Raw genomic sequence first — 24,091 nt, 5'->3', positions numbered from 1 at the left:
GCAAATTGTTTAAGTGCTGTTGATCCCAAATGGAAAGTCCAACTGCATTGGCTTTAGGTATGTACCTAAATGCCGAGTGTTCAGCTGCAGCGGTAGTAGGAGCAGTTTATCCAATCAGGCGGGTAGTGGTTGACTTTGGGACCTCTTCTATAGACATTTGACTAAGCGGCCTGACGAGCACGAAAAAGTGAGGCCTACTCACCCTCTCCGATCGCAGTTCGCCCTTGATTCTTCGCGTCATGTATCTGCGGTAGTTGACCGGGCTCCAGTCCGATGTGTCGTCATCTTCGTGATGACGACACATCGATGTGCCGCTCGTCGTCGTGAGCGGCGTCGCCATCAGGGACGCCGAGCCGGCCGCCTCCACCTTTGCGTCTACCTCAAATACCTGGCGCGTTCACGGCCGCGTTGAGTTGGCGTTCGATGTTCCACAGTGATTTCATTCATATGAGAGGTCATGGTTGAATCCGTGAGACATTCTAATTGCTGAATTGGGCCTGCGATGGGTAGAGTGGCGTTCATCGAGTCCATGATGCAGTTGGCCTACCCACTGACTGCCAGCTGGCATGGCTGCACTCAAGCTATGCCTAGACGCGGCTATAGGCGTAACCCGTCGATTCGGAGCACAAGTCGTCCATTGAAGAACACGTCCGAAAAATGGTCGAAAAGGGACACTGTCCACTCACTCCAGAGGGGTTCACGGTCCTGTGCACCAAGATTCGTAAGTACAGTGTGAGAATATTCACCGAAACACTGAAAAAAACGCAGAGCCCAGACGAAGCACGTCTGATCCGGCTGTGCGTTCGAAGCGCCCTCCTTCTCTGAAATAGGCACCCAGAAAACGCATTGCTCATGGCTGTTAACACGACGTCGTGTCACATATAGTATGTATATACTTCACGAATACCATAACAGCAATCACCTGAAAGAACAGTTTCGTGGTTAAAATCGAGAGCATATCAATTGCACGCGAGAAAAAACGTGTCATAGTGACCCTCGCTTGCCTTTATCGACATCATGGCACAGTCCTTGCACAACTAAATCTACCTACTGTGGTTATGCCGAGGCACACATTATTCGCGAAACCCATCAGTTCACTACAACTTCAAATTGAAACTATGAAGCAGTTCTTTAAGCGCCAATTGCAATGCCTAAGGGTATACTCGAGGCTATACAGCGCAGCTTAGGCTGCGCTGAAGAGAAAAATTCAAATGCTGTTTGCCTCACTATGTCTCGATTCTGCGTTGCCTAACTACACAAACTGAGAACTATTCGCTTCGTGAGTACATAAAAGAGAACCTCACATACCCGCCTCATAGAGAAGGCACCACAAGCCTCAAATGAATTCACTTGATTTTTGACCTCCACAGGGGAATAATGATACTTCAATAAGCCTCATACTGCTAATGAATGAGGCTTCGGCTTCTTTCTAGCTGCAGCCATACGGTCCAAAAGGCATATTTCACCAAAAAATTTTGGGCCGAGGAGCCTGTGTCAGTTTGCTAAACAGATTTGTGATGTCTGTTCCTCATGAAACAAGCGGCAGTAAATAGCGGCATAAATTGCACAAGTGAATTGAACGTGTAGCACAGAACAGTGAATAAATATTGGTATATTCGTTTGCCTATTCTGCAAATAGCTGTAAGCCTAATTTAGCTTTACTTCAAATTACCGCCACATGAATTTAACCGGTGAGGAACGGCCTAATTTTGAGAAGCAGTTAAGGAACAAGTGATGCTGGTTGAATCTAAACTGCACTGTCAGGTCCTCGATCGTGTTGCTGCCGAGCATTTCTTTGAAGAAATGAAAAATTAGATATTATACCATTGGGAGCTACTCGTCATAAGCAAACATGTTTTAATGGTTTAAAATCAAGGTAAATGTAGCAGTCATATGTACGAATGGTATCCTAACTGGATTCTTAAATGCTATGTTTATGAGTTTGTGCTTTTATTAGTCATGTGCTATTTATGCTTTTTTTATTAGCCCCTTAATCTGCAAAGTCTAGATCCGCGCATGAAAAACACGCAATGGGCTGCTCTGAGCTCCTTCGGCTGGCACTGCAGCGTTGCCCTTGAGAAATAAATTGTCATCTAGGAAATAAGCTCTTTGAATAAGTTTGCGCAAATGAAGATGTCGTATAATGTATTTGAGATGACCGTCGTAAGTATACAAGCACAGGGAACGACAGTGAACAAACAAACACTGCAGAAGGCGCCCGGACAGCGCCTGAATGGCAGCAGACAACAGGCGCAAGTCCATCCCCTGAAGCCTTGGGAGCGGTGCTCGCAGCGCCCCTGTAGGTCGTTCTCGGGGCTAATATTGTGATCTAGTTAACTGATGTTTTGTTGCTGCTGGGTAGCTGGTTTTTTTTCATTACATAATACTATTTTTTATGTATGTGCTGTACGATGTACTACATAAATTTTAATTTTCTTAGCAAGAGCACTGCTGTGTAAATGGGCTGATATTTAGTTTATATCTTACTGCATTGCTGGAATGGCTTATTCACACTGATGTATTTGGAATGCCTTCAGCCCATTCAAGCTGTTGTTGAAAGATTTTAGACATCGAGCAATTTGTATCCGCATCGCAACCCTGTTGTGCTCTCGGACGAGTGCGTAGAACATACGTAAATGTTCGCTTTTTTTTTTTTTTCACGTGCTTTCTTTCTTAAATGACGCAAAGAAAGCACGCCGAATAACTACAAAGTCTAGATAGTTAAATTTAAAAACAAAAGAAAATACGAAACATGTTCAGAAATAATGGGAGAAATTGTAAGGCACAGAAGCGTTGGGCTGAGCGATGATTGACTTCTTTTGAACGCGCAGCCTGGATATCTATTACGTTGCACTTACCTAAGCAGAACACCGTGTATGTTTATTGGAGTCTTAGCGACTGAACGAAGCATAGGTGCCATGTAACAAGATTTATCTCGGGCTTCCGATTGATTGATTTGAACATGTATAAAATAAGAGGAAAGTGGAAGGGAGGTAAACATAGTCAAAACACAATGCATAAGTTCTCCGCCTGCCCCCCCCCCCCCCCCCCTCGAGAGAACTCGCTTGTTGTGGGTGCCCCCCCCCCCCCCCCCCAGTAAAAAAAATCCTGGCACCGGCCCTGAATATTTACAAGACTGGAGGTGAATAATAAATGCAATTTTGCATTGTGCAAGCTGTTGGTGAGAGTATTTTTCTTTTTCCTGTGTCTTGTGGCCCAGTGTGCTGGAGCCCCAAAGGAAAGCAGCTCGTGGTGGGCAAGAAGGATGGCAGCCTGACCCAGTATAAGCCAAACATGCAAGAGGCCAAGAACATTCCACCTCCTATGGTCTCTGAGAACAGCGTCTTAGGTGTGTCTCTCTCCTCCATTCCTTTCAAAAAAAATTTTTTTTTATTGTAATAGCAATAACATGGACACTCGAGGCGCACTCACGCCTTCTCCGTCCTACTGTCTCCGACAATTGATGTGCGGCCTGTGCACTGTGTGTTCGAGGTCACGTGATTTGCTGCGAGTTTCAGTGCGATCTGAGACAGCTGGTGCCTTTATGCATGCTGTCTTCCGGCACGCCCAGTGTTGGCAGCCACGTTAGGTGTTGCATTTCAGAGGAACGGCACAGTTGAAACAGTGAAGGAGAGTGGCAGCACAGAACGTTTACTTTGGGCCGAGTACGCATTTCCCACTGTCAGCACTTCTCATTGTTCGTATTTGTGTTTGGGCACGTGACACCAAGTGTGTTTAAATGATGATTCGACATCTCATCTGGTCGAGAGGAAGCATGTTGAACGAATGAGATAGTGAAAATGCCGACCAAGAAGGATAGGGTAAAAAACTTTCAGGATGCATTGGCTTTCGTACAGAAGCCTTGCTCACAAAAAATAAACTGCCTAAATGGTAGAAAATAAACTACAGTTCATTTTTGGTCAGTGTTTTCGCTGTTTCATTCGTTCAACAAGCGTGTTTAGTTAGTAAGTGAATGTTCACTGCAATTTATACCGCCCATAAATCTATGAGCCTTGCTTCGAGCAATATCCTAATTCTTTGCTATTGCTGTCAGTGATTGGGGGAAACTGCCACATTTTCTAGCTCATATTTTAGTGCTTGCAGCATCAGTGATGCAATTGCTGTGCAAAACTCTGCTACATCAAGCTCGGCCACAGCCTCACCGAACGTGCAGCTTACCAGCTGACTTACTATATCTGTGCTTTCGTGTTCGATTTTTTTTACTATGCTATGAAGATAGCAATTTTAGGACATCTCTCCATTTTCTTTTTTTCCTTTACAGACTCGCTGTTACGACATGCTCGAAAGTGTAGTTTCCATGGGCTCCCATGGGATTGCATACTTTAAATATTGAACACAATTTGGAATGGGTTTTCGGCTGCGAAAAACTACTGCTAATATGGGGTGTGGGGCTAGAGTTTGCCTGTAGACATTTTATAATAATAGCATTTGCGATAAGTTATTCATGAAAAAAGGGACTTTCCTATAAAAACATCACCTTTTTATAGCTCGCGACCTCTATGGGTGCTGGTTGTTGATGTCCATAATTCAGTGCTCCTACTCCTGTGCCAAATGCGCCAGATTGCACCATACGAGATTTCCTGCGCCATCCTGATAAAAATACACGGTTTTGTGCCGAAGTGCGCCAAAATTAGGCGCCTGCGCATTACGTGTGTGGCCACAGTGGCCCGCAGATGTTCGTAGTACGGGCAACTAACGCGGCTTCATAAATCGAACGGCGACCGATAATTCGGGCTCGATGGGCCTAAATTTTTATAAAAAATAAATTTTATAAAAAATTAAAAATAAATTTGGCGTTAATGTCTAAATAATTGGCACTCGGAAATATCCAAATTCACCAGAAAGTAACTGTATTCCGCCAGTGGCTAAAAAATGCATTATTCTCGGTTGACCACTTTTGTGGATACGTTCACTTTCGCGGGATTTCGTGTCACTAGCGTCAGCGTTGGCATACTTGGTAGTGGGCCAGGAATGCTATCATCTGTCGATGTGTCCATGCAGTGCCAGTCGTGTGAAATGTCGGGAAAGTATCCTGGAAAGGGATTGTCCAAAAATAAAGCCAAAGAACGCGGTCCTGCACGCACGTACGCTTGCCTACGATCTGGTCAGTCCGTATCTCTACCATTGTTATGCTGTCGCCACAAAAAGACGAAAGTACAATTGATGCATTCACTGAATCTTCAACTTTTGGCAATAGGGCCGCAATTTTGTAGTGATGCCTATTCCGCTGTCACTCCTTGTGCTTCGTCAGTGGTATAAGAGTGGCGCTCCGCCTGCATTATATGGTATCAGCCGTCAAAGAAAGGTGGATGATAGGGGGCCGCATATAGAATCGAGCTAATTGTCGGAGTCATGAGGGAGGTAGTGGCCGAATACTGCACCAGGGAGGCCAATTCCTGTTCTGGTGAGGGAGTGACTTTGATGAAGCGTAATAAGCCTTTCTAGTTTGGTTGCACCTGAACTAGTATAGCCCCACTAGCTCTCGGCAATCTATTTTTTTTTCTTGCTGGTGTCAGGCACCACTCCATGCCTGAAAATGTAGTGGACTAGAGCAGGATTCGAACTTACGACCTTCAGATTTGAGGCCGGGTATTCTACCTCTGCTCCACGCCACCACCATCTGAGAGCGGTGTGGATCTGAGAGCGGTGTGGATCAGAGAACGAACGGGGATAGCCGATATTCTAGTTGACATTAAGCGGAAGAAATGGAGCTGGGCAGGCCATGTAATGCGTAGGATGGATAACCGGTGAACCGGAGGGAGGGAGGCGGGCGACGCTGTGCTGCGGCAACAAAATTAGTGAACAAATGCGTATCTTGCAACCGGGCGCAAGGGGAACTGGTGACGCAATTTCCCACGCGAAAGGAGGAAAGCGGGAAGGCAGTGCGGGAGGGAGGGAGGGGGGGGGAGGCGACTTCTACTATTCTAACAACTGCGTTCATTGCGCCGGTGCAGGCTGTCACGCGCACCCACCGTATCTTGAAAGCCATCTCCAGACGGCTCTGTCCTTTGTATGTGCTGTGCTTTCGCCGCTCAGTTTCCGTTGAAGCAATAGACCGCACGAACCTTCGCTCGCTGCGACGGCTGCGCTTCTTCACACCAGCGTTTTGACAGTAGTGGTCTGCGGTCATCGAGTGTGATCTATTCATGTTTGCTTGTACACGCTGACACCACGCTTGGTAATTCATTTAGTAAACGAATGTGTCCAAGTTTATGCAGCTGATGAAACTCCCTATACCTACTCCGTATAGCTCTCTACTAATTTGCTATTGCAATTGATGCTTTGCCTTTCGGGCGAAACTGCGACATTCTTTTTTGGAACAGTCACTGTCTCGTCGGTGGAGACATCGAGGGTGTAGTCGGCGCCGCTTAAACAACTTAAGTCGCCGTGACCATGTCGCTAGTTAACCCGTCAATGAATAAACGCTGGACGCGCGGAGCCAACCCAAATGCACTCCCGAATGGCTTGCCGGAGTTCGCTTGCCCGACGGTTTGGGTGCGGTCGGTGCTGGATTAGTTAGGCTTCGCTAGTTTTGGTTTACAGGAGGTGTCGGCAACATGGCCGACCACCTTGCTGCGGCGATGCCAGCGACGTATCAACGCCAAAATATTGCTATTTCCGCTCAACTCGGTGGTCAAATTAGCGCGGAGTCGTGCATGCGGAGTTCGAATTATATAGAACCTTAAGGTGTCCGAAATTTCGGTCGTGCTTATACTTTAAATTTATGGGCCAGTGATGGTGCCTCAAAGTAGTCTGAATAATTGAGCTTGTTTGAATTGCTGGAGTCGAAATAGTCGGTCGACCCCAGTTGTGAATCGGCCAGTTGCTGAACAGAGGCTTCAGCTTTACGAGGAAAAACAGACCGTTGAAAAGTACTTGGTGTCGTCTGAAGCAATGACTGAGCGTTACGAGGGGCTCATCAAGGCTGGCTTGGCTCAGAAAAGCATTGATGCCATTGAGTCTGGCCAGGTGTTCCGGACTGATGCTAGAGCCTTGCTGAAAACATAACAAAGTGTCAGCTGTGAATGAAAAAATTGTACGATGTAAAGACATCTGAGCAGCTTCACTCAACTTGAAATAAACTAATTACAGCACACTGTGTGAACCGGTTTGTTGTCTTCATTTAAATTAAAGGGAAACTCATGTATTTAGAGGCAGAGCAACATTGTTTTACAGCAAGGAACTACTTTCTGGAATAATGCTTCTCAATTTTAAGTGTTTGAAATTGCTTAGGACATGTCCAGCAGCTGGAATTTATTAGCGCCAAAGTGCACCAAAATCTGTATCTGGATGCTCCAAACGGCTCCAAATTTAAGAGTTTGCTGCTCCAAAAATTGCTCCAAATCTCAGTTCGCCAGTGGCACCACTGATAATTCATGGTTACGGTGGAGCTTATGTTGCATGTTTTCAAAGTAGCTCTAAAAATGGTACATGTCAGACAGATGCATTAGGATACTTTTTATTGTTATGAACTTATTTCTATCTTATTTATTACTCTTTTTTCAGTTCTAAGCGTGTGTTGGTTGGCCCCTACTGTCTTTGCTGTTGTTTATGGTCCGGCAACCCGCACAACAGATTCCCAGGCAAACCTTGTGATTGTTGCATTCACGGTGAGTGACAATTTTAATGAACCTTTTTGTCTTTTCGTAACAACCCTATTAATGCAATGTAAAAATCTAAAAATGGTAATGCAAACAGGATTAATTAGCTTCACTTTGGCTTGGGGACTTTATGGTTGGTTTTTAAAGCTGCCATTGGCGTCTCTGAGCACAGTTGAGCATGCTCTTTTTCTTTTCCTCTATGGTTTTCTTTATTTAAAAAAATTTTTATTTTTGTTAATGACCGTGATGTTTTCTGTTTTAAAAAGCAAGCTACGTTTGGAATCAATGTTGATTAACCCGGTGTGGTGATTTGGTAGCTATGGCATTGCTTGTGATATGCACAAGGTTGCAGGTTCAATCCTGACCATGGTGGCAACATTTTCATGAGGCCAAATGCAAAAAATCTGGTGTACTTAGATTTAGGTGGTCGTTGAAGAACCCCAGGGGGTCAAAATTAGTAAACGATCGATTTCGGAGACGCCTGATAATTCGGACGACTTCGGGGAACCGCCAGCCCCAGAGAGCCAATGCTTAAGCATGTCTGAAATTTCGGATGCTGAGACCTTTTGTCAACTGATCTTCAAGGATGCCCTTCTGATCATTGAGTGACTCATTTAAGTGCTCTGCGTAAAGCGTGTAATTATAAGGTTTTAAAAATCTGCATTGCTACTGATCGCAGCGACGCTGCTACCCCGAGTTTTGAGCCACCCCGTTACAATCTACGTAGCTGGGTGCGCATGATGTCAGTTGGGCGAGCTATCTGATTGGCTACCGAGGTTGCGGCATCAGTAATTTTTGCAACTTTATGGTGAACAAATGTTGTTCGTAATACAGTGGATCCTTGATTGTACGTCCCCCGGTCATGCGGCAACCGTCATTTTATGACGAATTGGTTTGGTCCCGGCAAAAGCACCATAGAAATAATGTATTAAAAACCTCAATTATACAACGGAATTTTGTGCCGACCCCACCTTGTACGCCGCCTCGCTGGTACCGTCCAAGAAAGAAAACCCTATAAACAAACTCGTCGTAAGTAGACGCAGGCTGGCACGTGAGTACACTGCAGTCGGCTGAAAACGGGTGTGGAATACCGTATTTACCCAAATGTAACGCGACCGTGATTAGCGCGAGGGACCACTTTTGACACCGCAATCGCGCAAAATAAAAATAAAACCGCGAATGTAACTTGAGAGGAACGGAAAAAAAAAAATGGTACCTTTATTCGGAATTGCAATTCTGAAACTAGTTCTCTTCACTCATTATCGTCGTCTGAAGAGGAGACGGAGCTTTCCTTGGTCGGTATTCTTGGGCGATCATTCACTTTCGCGAAATTCCGTGCGACTCTGCACTGAAAGCGTTCCCGATAAGTGTTTCTGGTGCTGGCCTGAGCTCACAACCATGCCAAGAGTGCTGTCGGACGTATATTTCGAGTGGTTCGGTGCCGGGACGAGCTGAACCTCGCGAAAGTGAGGCTCGGCTCCAAAAGTGGTCGCCCGAGAATCAAGTCATTCTCCGTGCCGTTGAGCTTGTTTGAGATTGAAGTACTTCTTTAAAGACTGCACAGCCAGTTCATTCGGGGTCAGTACAGGCCACTTCAAGTTTCATTGAGCCTTTCCGACTGGCGTCGCATTTAAAGAGGGCCTGCTGCTGGTACCACCATTCGCAAATCGTTGACGTCGAGACACCGAGCTGCGGCGGACTTTCCAAGCTCCTCAGCCATCAAAGTTGCTCGTCTCTCGAAGCGGCCGTCATGAATGCGCTGCGTCGCCATAACGTCGCGAATGAACAGAGTCAAACTGCAAAAGGCCGTAGGGTATTGTAGCCTCACACGGACAGCGAAAACGGCATCGATTCCGCCCAAAAACAACTTCTGACTTCGGTCGACTTTTCTATGGATTGGGTCGAGCCTTAAAGTTGCACATTGCCAACGTAACGGTAACAATTGCGGGATTTAGAATATTTGTTTTAAAATGGTGAATTTTGCTGTTATTCGAACATAACACGATTGTCGAGTTCAAGCAACTAAAATTATGAAAAAAACTCACGTTACCATCAAGTTTTTTTATAATTTAATCTACCTTCCTTGGAGCATTGCAGGTTCGTGCCGTGAGCTTATTCAGGCAGTCTGTATCCGTTTTTTGAGCAATACTGTACGCTAATGTCTATATGCTTAGTTTTTCAATTATACGATGGCCAGATTATACGACAGTTTTGCGTGGTCCCCTCAAAGTCGTAGAATCAGGGTTCCACTGTAGTTGGATTGTTGGTTATCTTGTTTCTATAAAAAAAAAGCAACAGAACGAGGATACACAAGGACAATTTATCACTACACTCAAGCACTGGCATACAGCAAATGTCGTCGACTTGTGTTACAGCATACTCCGTGTTGACATGAGCTGCGCGGTCACTGTTGGTCTCGAGGTTTCTTTTCGCGAGGACCATGAATCGCCCCTGTTGTGTTGTGGGTTGCAAATCTAGTGATTGGTGACATGTCAAGCTGCGACATCATGTCCCTCTGCAAGCCAACATGAGTGGAGGGGATGCAGCGCAACAGGCTGTTGGTATCCAATCGGCACCAGGATCTATGCGTTTGTGGCCATCACTTCACGCCGGAGGGTTACATTCACAATAGAGTTTTAGCATGTCAGCTATTCCGGTAAATGCAGGCGGACTTGGGGTTATCCTAGATGGCCATAGGTGCAAACGTGAGTGGCCTGCTGGGTGCAGCCACCTGGTGGCGCAGAGCTCAACCAGACACACAGAGCTAATGTAGCAGTGACAAAGTGTATTCTACTTTGCTGCTGGTGTAAATTTTAAGCAGCAGCATGATCATGAATACACTGTCTTGTTAAATGTTTAAAATGTTTTACACTTGGCTACAACATTATTAACTCTGTGTTTGGCTGGTTAAGCTCTGTGCCACCAGGTGGCTGCACCGTGCAGGCCGCTGATGTTTACGCCTACTCCCATCCGTCAAAATGCCCAGCTTGCCTGCATTTAACGAGATGGCGCTTTGGCGTTTCAGTTTATGTGCAAAAAAAGTTGTCGCAGTTTCACCTGAAAGGCGAAGCATCAATTGCGATAGCAAATTTGTAGAGAGCTATACGGAGTAATGATATTAGCTTTATCAGCTGTATAAACTTGGACATGCAGCAGCACCGGCAACGCGCAGAACTGTTGTCGACGCCGTCGGCGTTTTGCCCGCGTTCGCTCAAAATGCCTGCGGCGTTCGTGACTGTTGCCGGAGCCTCTGATATAAATAGGCATTTGGTGCCGCAGCTAAACGTCGCCTCCCTTCCCTCCCCCCTCCCCCACGGCCTCTCGCGCGTCGAAAGAAGGTGCGTTTGCTCTACATATATGGTGATTGTAAAGGAGGAAAGAGACGCCTACTTCTGCAGCCCTTAAGGAAGCACGGCGCAGAATGCGCGTTTGTTCTCCGCCGTGCGTTCACTCGCCGTGAAAGAGCGCGTCCCTCGCGCCCTTTCACTCGCACATACAGCGTTCGGCGGCGCGCGGCGACGATTTCATCTCCATTGACGTCATACGGAACCTCACGGCGACGGCGACGCCAACGGCAGAAATCTGCTTTTGAGTGTCCATAGAATTGCTATCGCAATAAAAGCAAATGTAGTCGCCGACTGATTTTTGTCGGACACAGACGGGGTCGCAAAAATGTCAGAATATATTTGTTAATTTATTATACCCTCAGGGCCAATGGCATTATACAGAAGGGAGTGGGGAATTAGTTGAACATAAATTAAGCATAACAGCAGCAGAAAACAACCTACATATACTAGTGTAATTGTACAATTTTGGCGGATCACAAACCAGAGTACATAAATAATATTTCTAATTATTCAAACTACTTAATTCAACGTACTTACGTAAACCAATATGCATAAGGGACATAATCACGAATGCACAATTCATGGTAAGAAAAGCATACTAACAATAGTTACGAACAACTGGAAAACAAGAATATTCAAACGCGAAATGTCGCGTGAAGTTTAAAACGGTTAGTATCACTTATGTAGGCAACAGTTATGGGAAGGTGATTCCACTTATCAGATGTCTGTGGGATGAATGAGTGTAAGAAGGAGTAGGATCTACGAAATGAAATGCCAACTTTGTGTTGGTGATCAAGCCGAGATGATATGTAATGTTGTGGGGAAAGAAGCTCGTTTCGTAACACAGGGTGATGATATATCTTATGAAAAAGAAAGAGCCACAAATGTTTACGCCGTGATGCTAAGGCTGCTAACTGTAGGTTAGACTTCGTTGTGGTGATGCTGGCTGTTCTGTTATAATTGGAGAATATGAACCTTGTGGCATTGTTCTGCACCATTTCTAGTGAATAAATTAAGTTATTCTGACTAGAATCCCAAACTGAGGCAACATATTCCAGTTTAGGCCGGATAAGTGTTTTATAGAGCATTAGATTGAGTTAATGATAGTTAATAAATTATAATCACACTGATAATATAAAGATAAAAACATTGCATTTCAAAATAACAGAAGATGCAGATTGGCCAATTTTATTTTCTTTTCCAACGGAATTCACTAATGCTAGCTATTCACACTGCTGTGTTGGCGCTATATATGTATGGGCGTGTAACACTGTCTCTGTGTGGCCCTCCGTTTGAGAGGAGAAGGTAACAATTGGCCGAACGTGACCTCTGGAACCTCCAGTGCAGTGCACGATTCCTATATCGCATATATCGCCCTGTCTGTAGGAGGTGACTTCACTGCTACTATTTTCTCTCTTCAGCATACTTCAGTAATTGTGGCACTTGCAAATTACTCCTCCCTGAGAAGCATGTATTAAAGCCTCAGAAGCATGTATTAAAGTTCTGAAAGTCAAATTCATATTTAAGGTCTCGAAGGTATGCACATGTCTGTTCTTTAGTGTTTGTAACTGCAGAAATGTTCAGCAAGCAAAAATTTTTAAAGAAGAAAAAGAGACTTCATCTCGAAAGTTTCTATTGGGTGTGCTTTGACATATGCTCTAGGCAATGATTAAAATTTTCTTACTCCTTGTCATGACAATGCTTCTTTTATATGGACAGAAAACATCTCCAGTTGTCTACACTGATTTTGGAGAACCATGCCTGCAGACGGGGGAGCACCCAAAGGAACGCTTTTGGCTTTACCATCAGCCAGATTGGTGAGCACCTGCTTGGCTTGTTCTAAATGCAGATGTGGATATACTTTCTTGCAAATCATAATATAAATGATGGCATGTTCAGCTGTGCCAGTCTGCAGTGCCTGCGCCTCAGTGTTGTTTACAACATTGAATCGGAATGATTCAAATAAAATTCAGTTTTGTCTTACTGTATTTACCCGTATCTAATGTGCACCTCTTCGAGAAAATGGGTCCATGAATTGTCTGCGCGTTGGAATTGGATACAAAACCAAAACAGTGTTCGCGGCCTTGGCAACAGCCTACCGTCAGAGGGGTCACATGCAGCGTAAGGTTGCTGTTGCTTCATTTTGTGCTTGACTAAATTTAGAGTGGTATTCTTGGTCAATAACTTTCAGAGATGCTATCACTTTAGCAACATTTTGCGCCACTCAGCACCGAATGCGTCGACGTAATCGGCCGCCAGCATTTCTGGCGCTGTGTCAAGCTCTTTATCTGCACACAGTGCCGTAAACGCTGTTGGCCGCATACTTCGACAAGTATGAGGCAAAGTCTCGTGATAGCAGTATCTAACGTGATTGCTCGATAATACCGCTTCTGTGTATTTGTTATCTGTGGCCAATGTAGTGCAACAGGTGTTGGCGTCGACGAGCGACTTCATTCTTGGCACAGTGCCAAGCTTGCTATCTTATCATCAGTGCTGAAACTTTGCCACCTACCGGCACCGCCGTTGTCGCCGCCGGCACTTTGGGCGGCCAATGCCATCGTCAAGCCACCAAGCCAAGCAACATGAAAAGTCAAAATGGCCGCTCGGGCCGGCACGGGGTGGCAGTTCGCAACGTATGATGCGGGAACGGTCCCACAGTTGCGACGCAACAGCGGGGTTACCAATGCATTGAGTTCTATGGGAGCTGTGCCAGGACCGGTCGAAAACGATGTAACAGCCGGGAAAACGCAGCCCCCGGAACGTAACAGCGAGGTTCTACTGTAACGCTATACGACGCTACGACACCATCGTGACGCTCGCTCTTCGTTTCCGATGCCTCGCGCTTGTGCGAAATGACACGCGTCCACGCATCCGGTACTTGGTGTGACATTCCAAGGATGAGTGCTTCGTCGAAAACGGAAAATGGGTGCGCGTTACAATTGAGGGCCCGTTAGAATCGAGTAAATATGGCAAACATTTATTTTTCGAATTTTTGTGCCGAACCTGCGTTAACGAAATCCTACTTATAACGAAGTTTTTCGGGAATTTGTCAATTTCGTTATATCCAGGTTTAACTGTATTTTCGGTTTCCGCCAGCAAAAGTATGGCCATTGAGATCCGTATTTGCTATCTAAAATTGGTTTTGGTGCATAGATGTTCCGTGTCAAGTCCAAGGGCGATAACGCCGTTGCCGCGCACCGTATGTTGTATGTGCGAGTGAAAGCGTGCGAGGGGAGCCGACTGCATCTAAATCTCGCGCGTGCAAGAAAGAAAAGTAGGGAGGAAGCACGCCTTCTTCCGTTGTGTTCGAGGCACCAGTGAGGGGGGAGGGGGAGGGAGGGATAGCGGTCAGCGTCGTACTCTGTGCTGGTATCAACTGTGTACTGCACGGCGGCACACGGTCGGTCGCGCGGGCCGTATCTTGTAAGCGATCTGCGTTGGGGGCAGAGTCTAGGCAGTGTAGGTGCGTTTGCAGCTCGTAGCTTTGTGCGTGCTGTTTTCTTGGCGCTCAGTTTGCGTTGAAGCATTAGACAACGGCCCGAACGTCACTTCGCTCGCTGCTGCAGCGGCACTTCCTCATGCCAGCGTTGACAGCGCGTGTCCACACATCGAGTGTGATGTGTTCATGTTTGCCTGTGGGCGCTGACACCATGCTTGTTAATTTAGTGAATAAGCGAATGTTTACACGTTTATACGGACGATAAAACTACTATCCTTACTTTGTATAGCTGTCTACTGATTTGCTATCGCAATCGTCCATGCTTTGGCTTTCGGGCGAAACTATGACTTTTTTTCACACGTAAGAATTAAAATAATATTTTGTGCAGTTCGACACTACTCTCTGTTCTCAATTTTTCTGTTTCTGCGGGCCGCCAGGTATTCCCTGTCAGTCCCTACGTGGGAGACGCCCACTACGCCCTAAGCGCGTCCTGCAGGACCCAAATAAAGTTTGTCCAGTCCAGTCGGCTCTTGCGTTTCCCGGCTCTTACGTTTTTTTTTTACGGTCCCGTGAAAAACGTATCAGCGGGGTTCTACTGTATATATCGCGATGATGAATGTATCTTTGGAAAGTTGGCTTGTGCGAATATTCGATATTTTCGAATAGTTGAACGAATAATGCGCGATTCGATATTCGCTTCAATTCGAATTTTGCTATTTGGAAATTTTGAAGTATTTGGCTCGAACGAATAGCCACACGCAGCAGGCAGAAGGCATTTTTGGAAGTTTCGGTTTTGGATTCAGTAATACTTTCCCAATCTAATCCAAACCAAGCCAGGAAAACAAAACTATACTCGGAACAAAGGTGTACAAAAACGCATCTCGTCGGCGTGGTGGTGTGGTCGATTGCGTTTAGTGGGCGACTCTGTCTTTGCCGCGGCGGCATTTGATCAATCCCAGCCGCCTTGGACCACTCCAGCGAGCACCATGGGGGACTTGCATGCGGCCAGCAATCCGATTTGGAACTTTTTTGTAAGGATTCCATCGGGAACCGAAGCTCGATGTCTTAAATGCAAGGCAGTTCTGAAGACCCTGACAAGTATGACAACAACCCTAGCAACGCATTTATGGAGGCACACGGACTTGCACAAGGATTACCAAGAGAAGCGGGACGCACGCGAAACGCCATCCAAGCTCAAGGGTGCAAGCAAGGCAAGTGATCAACAGCCATCCATAGCCGACAGTTTCAAGCCGAAAATGAAAGCGTCGGCCCCAAAAGCCCAACAGATGACAAAAATGATAGCTTGCTTCATAGCTCGTGGTATGCACCCCTACAACATTGTCGAAGAACCGGGTTTCCTCGACATGATGAAGTTCGCTATGCCGGATTATGCCGTGCCGTCTCGGACAACGTTCTCGAGAGCCATTATTCTAGACCTTTATGTATCAAGCAAAGAGAAGGTGCAAAAGAAGCTCGGGGACATTTTTGCAAGCGGAGTGGAGTCGCTTTCAATCGCAACTGATGGTTGGACATCGCGGGCAAGTGACAGCTATGTTTAACTTATCACATCATGGACAGTGACTTCGTGCAACACGTGCATGCATTGGCTTGCACGGAGATGACACTCAAACTGCAGGAAACCTGGAGCTATTTATCGCAGGTGTCATGGAGGAGTGGAAACTTCCAGTCCACAATACTGTGCCGATCTTCGTTGTTACAGATAATGGTAGGAACTTCTGCAGTAGCGCGGTCGTCCTGGAAGGATGTGCAGCGTTTCGGAGACACCCTTCAGTTGTGTGTCAGTGATGCCAAAAGAGAACTGTCAGGGTTTTTGCAGCTCTGTGCTATTGCGACTCGGGGTCCGGGACGAGAGACGGAGTCTTGAAGCAGGCGAAGATGAGACGAAAGCTTTATACAATATGTACAAATATGTACAGATATAGCAGGAATAGCAGGTAGTAGCTGGTAATAGCTGCCCTTAGCTGGTGATAGCTGGTCAAAGCAGTAAGAGCTTGTAAGAGCGCACCAGACCGACGGGGCGGCCGGTAGCGACTCTCTGGCTTAACAATGGGCCGGTTCCTCCTTAAATCCCCCTGGCGGCGGCTCCTCGTCGACAGGAGGAAGAGGGGACGGTTGCTGACGTCACTCGCGTCGCATTGTGTCGTCGCGTCCCCCTGGCGACTCGTCGACAGGACCCCGAGGGACGGGTGGCGATGATGGCCGGGGCTGCTTGCACGTCGGCAGGACACAGACGGGGCAGTTGCCGAGGTCCCCCCGCGCCGTATTGTGTTGCCGCCTCCCGTTGGCGACTAGTCGGCAGGACCCAGAGGGACGGGTGGCGATGATGGCAGGTGCTATGGCACAACAGTGCTAAAGCCAGAGCGATTGTGGCTAGATACAAACAGAGTGCCAAGGCCCGAGGACGGCTTCAGGAAATTCAGAGAAACATGCAGCTGGACCCTCACAAGACGTCCCGACGCGATGGAACAGTGAGCATGGCATGATGTCCAGGCTCGTGAAGCTCCGTACGGTCATCACTGTAGCACTTTCAGAATCTGACGCAGTTCCAAACTTGAATGCAAGTGAGTGGAAGTTTATGAATGCAGCAGTGCAAGTCTTGAAGCCATTTGACCATGCCACAACTGAACTGTCTGGGGACCGATATCCCACGCTGTCACAAGTCATTCCCCTGTTGCAGTGTACCGAGGTGGTTCTAGTTGAACATGTTTCCGAAGGTGGTGAGGCAGCGTTGCTTGCCTCAAGCCTTTTTTTTTGTGTAGCATCAAGACGAGGTTCCCTGATATCAAGATGTGCATGCCTTCCTGCATTGGCAATGTTGGTCGATCCTAGATACAAAGATGTCTGTTATGCTGAATGACCTGCAAAGCAATGGGCATTCACTCTACTCACAACGGCAGCAGAAGAGACTGTGCCACTTGATCAACAGGGTACAGCAACAAGTGAGAACAGCACCTGCTCTGCAGACCCATCAGGGGACTCTGTGTGGAGTGCTTTTACACACTTCAGTTCGCGTGCTCAACATCAGTCAAGCCGTACAATCTCGGATGAGGTTGCTAGGTACTTGAAGGCCCCCCTTCTTTCCCGGTCCGAAGACCCCCTTGTCTGGTGGAAAAGCAAGGGCAGCCACCTTTAGCCAACCCTGGTTGCAGCTGCATGTAGGTATCTTTCGATACCAGCCACCCAAACAAGAAGTGAAAGGCTTTTTTCCACTGCACGAGCCGTTGTAAGCTGCAGAAGGGAGCACCTCAAACCCCAGCATGTGGAACAGCTAATGGTTTTGCACGAAAATTTGCAGATTTTTGTAAATAATCAAGTTGTTTACTTTTCTTGAATAAATTCCAAACCTTAGCTCTCTGCCGTTTTTTTTTTTTTTTTTTACTTGCTACTATTCAAAGTATTCGCTTCGAAATTATTTGAGAAGAATTACTATTCGCTTTGCATTCGCTTGGAACCAAAAAAGCACTATTCGCACAAGTCTATTGGAAAGTAATCGTCGAAGAGTATGACCCAAGTTTGTCAATGCATTGTGCTGCATGCACGTACGCTTGCCCTTGGCCTAGATATTTCATGGCTAGCAATTCATTTCATTTCTAGCAATGCCTTTTATGCTATCGCTTTTCACGCTTTTCGCACTTCATCAGTGGCCAGAGCAACATTGCCAACATGTTATCAACTGGATCAGCCGGCCATGAACAGTGGATGATAAAAGTGGCATAGAATGGAGTGGAAAGCATCGCTACATGATTGCAGCCTGTATCTCGACCATTGTCATGCTGTTGCTTCAGATAGACAAAAGTACAGTCAGTGCATGCACTGAATTCTCATCGGCGACAACTAGATCCTCTAGGCTTTGCTAGTTTTGTTTCACCGAGTGCCAATGACATTGACTACGACCATGCCGGCTAAGTTTCAGTACGAAAATATCACTATTTCTGCTTAACTCAGTTGCCATATTAACACACGGTCGTGCAATCAGTCAGAATTATCACACAACGCATTCTAAGGAGTCCGAAATTTCGGTCGTCCTTATACATTTCCATGGGGCTAGTGGCGGTGCCAGGAGGCTGTCCGAATAATGAGTCATTGACTGTACAATGAAACTTGACTGTAGCAATTTCTAATTCTGCCTACAGGATGATACATTTCAATCTGAGCCGAATTTGAGCCTGTTTTTCAATGCTACTTTTTTCTTTTCTTTCAGGGGCATCCTCATGTGCATGTCCAGAAACTCTATTGAAACTGCAGTTTTTGGCTGCAAATCTGCTGACAAGGTAGGCAGTGTAGCCATATACTTTTGCCTTAGGCCCTTTATTTTGTATAAAAAGTAACTTTTTTTCCTTATTTTCACCTGGAGTAGTTTAAACTTTATCTTGAAAACTTACATTCCCCAAATTGTGTTGCATATACATTGCAGTGGTTATCAATATAATGCAGCCCTGCTCTTGGTGAAATGCCATCAGCCGTTTTCTGTGGAGATTTGCCGAGAGTAAAAGAATATTGTGAAACACAGCGCGTGTTAATGAAATAAAAAAAGGACAAGTGAATGTCTCTAAAGCCCTGTATACAATACGGAAGCAACTTGATTTCCCATTAACTTTTGGCTACCTATCTCTTGACTGCTGACGAACGTTCAACATCAATAACCAAGGCTGACATCAAGATACACGTCAGTGTATCTTGATGTTAGTGCCGGCACCATCTGTTTTCATGCCCCCCCCCCTCGAGTGGCGGTCTACCGAATTTTCATGTTGCTAGGTTGGCAGGTATGCTAGCAAAAAGGGGTATTTGACAAATATTTCATGCAGTAGGACATGGGTTCCCAAAGTGGGTTCCGTCGTACCCAGGGGTTCCGCAGACCCCTCCTCGGGGTTCCGCGAGCCACTGATACCGTATTTACTCGAATCTAGGCCGACTCCGATTCTAAGCCGACCCCCCAAAAGTTCGAAGTCCAAAAAAAAAAAAAAAAAAAAAAAAACTTACCTCGAATGTAGGCCGAACGAAAAAGCGAGGACAGCATTCGCAAAATGAAACAGCATTTATTAAATTTGAACATGCCGAGCTCATTCTATGTCACCATCGCTGCTAGCCTCGTCGCTATCTTGCTTACTGCTGACATTTTCAAACAGTGCGCTATATTCAGTACCACCCAGCGCATTAGAGATGCTGCATTTTTGGAAGGAGCGCACGTTGCGGCGCACGCAAAAACCATCTCCCGTGGCCCCCTCCAACGACAGACCGATGCCGAAGTTCCGCCCGGTTTGAACGTTTGATGATGCCTCTACGGCTAGCACAACTACCGCATTTACTCGATTCTCACGCTTCCTCGATTGTAACGCGCACCCGTTCTCCGTGAGGAAAAATTTAGAAAAATAGATTTCCTCCCGATGCACTGATGTTGCGATGAATAAAAAAGTCGCAGTTTCGCCCGAAAGGCGATGCATGGAATGCGGTAGCAAATTAGTAGACCGCTATTAACAAGCACGGTGTCACGCGCGCTCAAGCAAACATGAACACACCTCGCTCGTTGACCGCGGAAAAGAACTGTCGAAACGCTTGGAGACGAAGCGCGCCTTCGTGCTAGCATGCCTCTCGCTTCAACGCGGTGAAAACGCGGCGCGCGGCGGACTTTACCAGTCGCAGATTGCTTTCAAGATAGGGCCAAGCCTGATCGTATCGCCGGAGTGGATCGTTGCAGATTACGTCCTGCTTCGGTCCACTGAAACCGTTCCGCATTGCTTTGCTGGCGAAAATCCTCTCCTTCTGTTTGCGCCAGTCCCGCTCGCAAGTTTCGGATTCTCCGAACGCCCGTGATGCGGCCCGATTTCCGTCCGTCTCCGCACAGATGATCACTTTCCTTTTAAATGCGGCATCATGATGAACTCGGTACTTCATGCTGATAGATAGAGCAGACGCTGAGAACGTGAAGACAGACGGTAGACTATTGCCTAAGCACGTGTACTGCAGCACACGGAGGAAGCTTCCGCATGCTACGGTAGCTAGGCACGACGCGCGTGCGAGGCGGCCATTTTGAAATGCCGACTGCCGACGCAGATTTAGGGTCGTGTTGAAATGCGCGTTAGATTCGAGTAAATACAGTATTCGTTTAGAAAGCGGCACTATAGTGGCATCGCCCATTTGGTGCCATTACGATAACGCCACACCGCGCGCCGATGCTGCACCATACCGATACTACCGATACGACGCAGGTCAAAATGGCGACGTCGCTCGTGTACTTCAGCTGGCTACTGGCGCGGCTAGTAGCGGCTGCGATACTGACTTTTCTAGATGGCGCTAACTATGCACCATATTTATCAGTTTCAGTTAAAAACTGGCGCGTTTTTTAAAATCCTCGAATCTAAGCCGACCCTAGAGTTTCGTATGTGATTATTTGAAAAAAACTATCGGCCTAGATTCGAATAAATACGGTATTCTCTGGTTCCGCGCTCGCCAAGTCCGTGTCGCATTAGTCATCAGCAAACATCATACGTGACAGCAACACCGGAACACTTCATGCCTAATTGTGCCTTTAAAGCCTTTATTCTTGCGTTTATCGCCGCGCATAACACCGCATTGGCAACTGGCCACGTGCCTTCATAATTGCGCAGTCGCCATTCAGGATCGCGTCAACACCCACCATGGTTTCGTCTGCAGAGGTTGCGGCAAACAGTAGTTTCGTGTTGACTCGGTGCACGTGTCGACCGCGTGCCTTCAAAAATGCGTAGTTGCCATCCATGAATACGGCGATAGAGACCACCGCGACTTCGTCCATAGTTGTTGTAGCAAACGGTTGTTTCATTTTGTCTTGGTGCGTGTGTTGGCCGCCTGCCTTCAGAACTACAAGGTCACCGTCAATAGCGGCCGCGGTTTCGTACCGCACTGGTTGGGGCAAACAGTAGTTTCGCTTTGACTCAATGCAGAGATGTCAAGGATGAAGCGCACCGTCTACAACGCAATGGACGGACAATTTGTTGGCGACCAGCTCAATGGCTAAAAAATGTCAAGCAGAAACTCCTCTGGGAGTTCTCTACGTATGCGTAAACATTGTGCCACTTGCTCATCTCCGCGCAGCCTGGTGTCATTATCAGTGTTAAGACACTTGATCCAACCAGTACAAACGACAGCGCTGCGGCGACACGAACTGGGGCGGACGGAGGCGCAAGGTGCATTGATAACGCAAGCGAAGTACTGCAGGTGGCAGCGCCATTGTGCACTGATCACGTTCCGATCATCATAAGCAGTTATCGTTTTTTAGCTCCTTGTCCACACGTGCCGAATCATTATGAACCGTGATCAAAAGACTCCACCGGTGGCACGGACCAATGAAACGTACTGTGGCACGGCCGCACGGACCGTATCTTGAAAGCGATCTGTGAAGCGGACAGACAGTGCCGAGTGCTGCTAACTTGGCACGTTGTGTTTTCGCCGCTTCGTTTCCGCTGAAGCACCAGGCTGCCCGAAGGTAATGTTGCTGCGGGCTCTATCTTGATCGATAAGCGATCTAAGCGATCGTCTAACGTGAGAGATGGACGGACGGACTAACGAACGGACAGTTTTCTCGTTGGGTAAGCATAGAAATGCTTACGCATTTAAAAATGTATGTGTGCGCGGCAGTAAAAAGCGTGCCTTAGATTAAGACGCGCTTGCGGCCGCGCTGCAAAGGAAGTCGCGAGGCCCTCGCCGCTGCGAGCGCTAATCACATACGAGATGACGAGAATTGCAGTTCCCGCACTGCTTTTGTGCAAAATAAAAAGAGAATTTGCCGATGCAGTCAGTAAATAAAAGCGGGTTGATGTAGTAGGCATTTGTTATTTTCTTTATCCCGCGATAATTCAACATTCGGTTAATTTGGGTTTTTTTTTTTTTGGTCCTATGAAATCCGAATTAAGAGGTTTTACAGTACGCAAAGTAGAGCTGGCACTAATTCCATTTCTAATTTTAAGTAATTATAAGTCCCCCTGTGGGATATGCACTGAAAACTCATTCTTTTATAAACTCATTCTTTGTATAAAAAGAATGAGTTTTCAGAGCATATCGCACAGGGAGACTTATAACCTTTCATCACAAGAGGTCTGAAAATTAGTGCCGGCTCTACTTTGCGTACAGTTTTGACCACTTATAACGTAACCGCTTATAGTGCAGGACCGGATATAGTACGGTCTTTTCAGACTCTCGTTAATTTTCACATAGCACTCCATGTATACACGTATTGATTATAGTGCAGTTGTGGGAGACTAAATACCGGTTACAGTGCATCTGCCTGGAAGTTTGGCAGTCAACTGAGACAGCGAACGCTCCCCTCAAGCCGCAGATATACTCCAACGTAACATGAGTGCGCACGTCGAGCTCCGCGACGTCACGGGGGCGAACTGGCGCATGATTAGCTCCGTTCATATTCGCCCGGCACATCAAGCCACGCCGGCTGCGCATCCCAGCATTCCTCACGAGGTGCGGGTAGAATGATGTAATGGCGGGAGCGCTCAAAAGCAGGTCCGTCGCCGTGGCTCTCTGTGCATTAACAAGCATGGTTTCACGCACGCACAAGCACAGTGCACGCAGTGCAACACTGTGCATGGGGGACTGTGCCCCCGTCGCAGATTGCTTTCAAGATACAGTAAAAGCTCGATGATACGAATCTCACGGGGTCACGAAAAATATTCATATTAGCCGAAATTCGTATCATCGAAACACAATTAAAACTACTGTCGAATCTCGATAATTCGAACTCGAAGGGGCCCGAAAATTTGTTCGAATTAAAAGGACGTATTTTTGAAGTATTCGTGCACCATAGCACGATGCACGAACGGTGCGAGTCGTGAAATATCGCAGCGCGCAAGCACATAGCAAGCGCGGGCCACGAAACTGCCCACGCCGGCTAACGGTCGCTTCCCGATAACGACAGAAAACGAAGCTTCAGGGAGCGAGCGGGCGGCGCCGGCACATGGGTGCACGCGGAGACCGTCGAAGGTGAGGGAGGAGGGCGGCAGGGAAGCGGATTTGGCTGCGTCAACTCCGCCGCTTCGGTGGCTCCCCTTGCCCTCCCTCTCAACGCCCTCGTAGCTCTCTCACCTTCGACTCCGTGCGCACATCTCCGTGTGCCCCCGCCGCCGTGCTGGCGCCAGCTTATTTTAGCCGCCCCCCGAAGTTTTGTTTTCTGCCGTTATCGGGAAGCGAGCGTTTGCGGGCGTGGCAGTTTCGTTGGCCCGACTGTGCCTCCGCCGCTGCTTCCCTCTGCGCTGCTGCCGCAGCGTGCAAGGTCACCATGTGACTAGAAAATAGAGGAGAAGGGTTCACTGCCATTTTATCCGCGTGGCTGAGACATCGGCACTAGTGTGCTAGAATACGGTTGTCTAGAACACTCTAGTCGGCACGTACACACTTGTTCCGATGCGATGCAGAAACGGCGACCTTGTAATTTGAGAGAGAAGGAAATTTCCGCCGCGGGTTCCTCCCCCCCCCCTGCGTTCCTTCGCGCGCGGCATTGAGGGGTCTCTCCTGAGCTTTTGCTATATGGCGGTGTCGGAGCAATGCCGGTCGGAGGCGCCGCCGCGTGATTTGGCGCGCTGCTAAGAGCATTGTCGGTGCACGGTATGTTCGAAATAAGCGTGTTCGAATTCGCTTGCTTCGCATTGACGTTGAACGAAAGCACGTTTTTCATGATAGTC

The 24,091-nt window shown here is 47.2% G+C and overlaps 1 protein-coding gene across 5 annotated transcripts in view; it reads left to right on the top strand.

Annotated features, from left to right (window-relative positions):
* LOC119436883 (nuclear pore complex protein Nup214-like) overlaps positions 1-24,091 on the top strand; it is a 253,473-nt gene that overhangs the window by 41,994 nt on the left and 187,388 nt on the right. For all 5 annotated transcript variants that reach the window (XM_037703911.2, XM_049660065.1, XM_049660067.1 and 2 more), the window contains exons 6-9: positions 3,221-3,349; positions 7,528-7,631; positions 12,689-12,786; positions 18,631-18,700. In XM_037703911.2, coding sequence (XP_037559839.1) covers positions 3,221-3,349; positions 7,528-7,631; positions 12,689-12,786; positions 18,631-18,700 — 401 coding nt within the window. The remainder of the gene's footprint in view (positions 1-3,220; positions 3,350-7,527; positions 7,632-12,688; positions 12,787-18,630; positions 18,701-24,091) is intronic.

This window comes from Dermacentor silvarum, chromosome 1 (genome assembly GCF_013339745.2).
Source record: "Dermacentor silvarum isolate Dsil-2018 chromosome 1, BIME_Dsil_1.4, whole genome shotgun sequence".
NCBI classification, from domain to species: domain Eukaryota; kingdom Metazoa; phylum Arthropoda; class Arachnida; order Ixodida; family Ixodidae; genus Dermacentor; species Dermacentor silvarum.
Note: the sequence above shows the minus strand (reverse complement) of the source record. Positions and strands in the feature narration are given on the sequence as shown.